The following is a 2,532-nucleotide window of genomic DNA, read 5'->3' as shown; positions in this document are numbered from 1 at the left end:
TAGTGCACACATCACTCAGCCAAGATGGATGCTAGTGAGAGGGATTCTGGGAAGTGGACAGACACGCAGTGTCTCCTTTCAACCTTTCCTGAACTCTTCCGGTTGATAGTGGCTTATTAGTTCCATGGAGAAGGCAATGGCACCCCGCTCTAGTACTCTTGCCTGGAAAATGCCATGGACAGAGAAGCCTGGTAGGCTGGAGTCCATGGGGTCGCTAAGAGTCGGAAATGACTGAGCGACTTCACTTTCACTTTTCACTTTCTTGCAATGGAGAAGGAAATGGCAACCCACACCAGTGTTCTTGCATGGAGAATCCCAGGGATGAGGGACCCTGCTGGGCTTCCATCTGTGGGGTTGCACAGAGTCAGACACGGCTGAAGCGACTCGGCAGTAGCAGTAGCAGTATTAGTTCCATATTCCTTATCAGGATCTCCTGTCATAAAATGACTCATATAAATGGTTACTATGGTGCCTGGCCAGGGTGGGCGGTTTCAATCAGTGTGCCTCCCCTAACAATACCAGTGGAAAAAGGCATCATGTCAGTTATGAAAAAGGGATGTCATTTATATTCTTCCCTCCTTTATTCTTATACCATCTTTGCAAACAATTTCAATATAATCAAGCAACCTTTACCATTAGAGAACTAAGAACATGGTCTCTAATTTTCTTGGTCCTTATACCATAAACAATGGGGTTAAGAAAAGGTGGTACCAGAAGGTATATATTGGCAATGAAGATATGAATTTGGGGGGCCACATTGTGGCCAAAACGGTGAGTGAGGAAGGTAAAGACAGCTGTGGAGTAGAAAACGAGAATGACACAGACATGGGAGCCACAAGTGCCTAGAGCTTTAAGACTTGCTTCTCGTGATGGAAGACAAAATACTGCACGAAGGATCAGGACATAAGACACCGCAATGAATAACCCATCACAGGAACCAATGACAGAGGCCACACCGAGGCTGTAACGCTTGGTGGGCCCTGTGTCCACACACGCCAGCTTCACCACAGCCATGAACTCACAGTAGGTGTGGGCAATGATTCGAGTCCTGCAGTAGGGCAGCTGTCTGAGCAGGATAGGATGTGGGGAAAAGAAGGCCACTCCCCGCAGTACCACAGAAGCTCCCATTTTAGCAATGCGAGAGTGGGTGAGAATGGTGGTGTGGCGCAGTGGATGACAAATGGCCACATAACGGTCAATGGCCATGGACAAAAAGAAGCCTGATTCCACAGCAGTAAAACTATGAATGAAGAACATTTGGGTCAGGCAGGCATCAAAGGCAATGTCATGGGCTCCAAGCCAGAAGAGACAGAGCATGCGAGGCAGTGTAGACGTGGAGAGGACCAGGTCCGTGACGGAGAGCATGCACAGAAAGAGAAACATAGGCTTGTGGAGGCTTCGCTCTGTCCTCACCATGGCCAGAATGGTCATATTCCCCACCACAGCCACCACATACATGGAGCAGAAGGGAATCCCAATCCAGACATGCAGGTGCTCTAGTCCTGGGATGCCCATCAGCAAGAAAGTGTCTGGAGATGTTTGGGATTTATTGGCTGGTCGCATTGCTCTGCTGCTTTCTGTCTCTTGCTGATAGAATCCTCCTTTTTACAGAAAAAGCTTTGTGCCAAGATCATCACAACCAAATCTGGCAACAAATGAAAAACAAGTCTGGAAGATCCCAAAGCATCACATTAGAAAACATCCAAGGTTACACTTCAGGGTGAAAAAATTTAGTAACACTAATTACTAAAATAAAAACCTTCCAACCAGACACAAAGTACTAATTCTAAATCAAGTCATGAATCTCACACACTTAAGAACAAAACAAACTCTAAATCTGTTAACAATCTATGTATAGTAAAATTCAATACTACTTTTTAAATTCAAAATTTGCTTTCAACTGAAGTCAAATTATCTTTTGATAAACAATATCAGGTATTATAAATGGAAAGGATCTAAGATCTCACCTAACCCAACTTTCTTCTTAATATCATTCTGAGATATAATATTCTAGGACATGTCTGAAGTACTCTCTGAGAGTACATATGCTCAGATATGATTACTCATTTCCTAGTCCATTACACATGTTCCTAGTACTGTCACAGAACCTATCTTCTGGAGGTGTGAAACAGTACTGCCCTTTCCATGGTGTCTTGTACATAAAAGTCTTCACTAAATTTGAGCTTTAACAGTCATACCTTCATTAAATTATCTCCTTTTCAGTGAAATAGTCCCAATTGACATACCTGCTTATTTTAAGCTTAATTTTCAAAAATCCTAACTTTCTACCTTAATTCTTCTGTACATCCCCCAATATGCCTTGTTTCTTACTTTGATCACTTACATCTGAACATACTAATCACTACAAAGATCCATGCACTTGTACCACTTTTGATTCATACATTATTAGTGTGATTTCAGTTACTATAATGTTTAAGTGAAATAAGGAAAGAAAGTAAAACTTAGTGATCCTAACATGAAAAAATATATATATTTTCCTGGAATCTTTGTATATGTTCATTTGTAGCTGGT

At 42.3% G+C, this 2,532-nt stretch overlaps 1 protein-coding gene across 1 annotated transcript; it reads right to left on the bottom strand.

The window, feature by feature from the left end:
• Window positions 1–618: 618 nt before the first annotated feature.
• On the bottom strand, window positions 619–1,563 carry LOC120876654 (olfactory receptor 52M1-like). Its single transcript, XM_040258625.1, has one exon. It carries the CDS (start codon window positions 1,561–1,563, stop codon window positions 619–621), a length of 945 nt encoding a protein of 314 aa, XP_040114559.1.
• Window positions 1,564–2,532: the final 969 nt, after the last annotated feature.

This window comes from Oryx dammah, unplaced genomic scaffold (assembly GCF_014754425.2).
Source record: "Oryx dammah isolate SB20612 unplaced genomic scaffold, SCBI_Odam_1.1 HiC_scaffold_17, whole genome shotgun sequence".
NCBI lineage: Eukaryota > Metazoa > Chordata > Mammalia > Artiodactyla > Bovidae > Oryx > Oryx dammah.
This window is presented reverse-complemented; position numbering and strand designations above follow the sequence as displayed.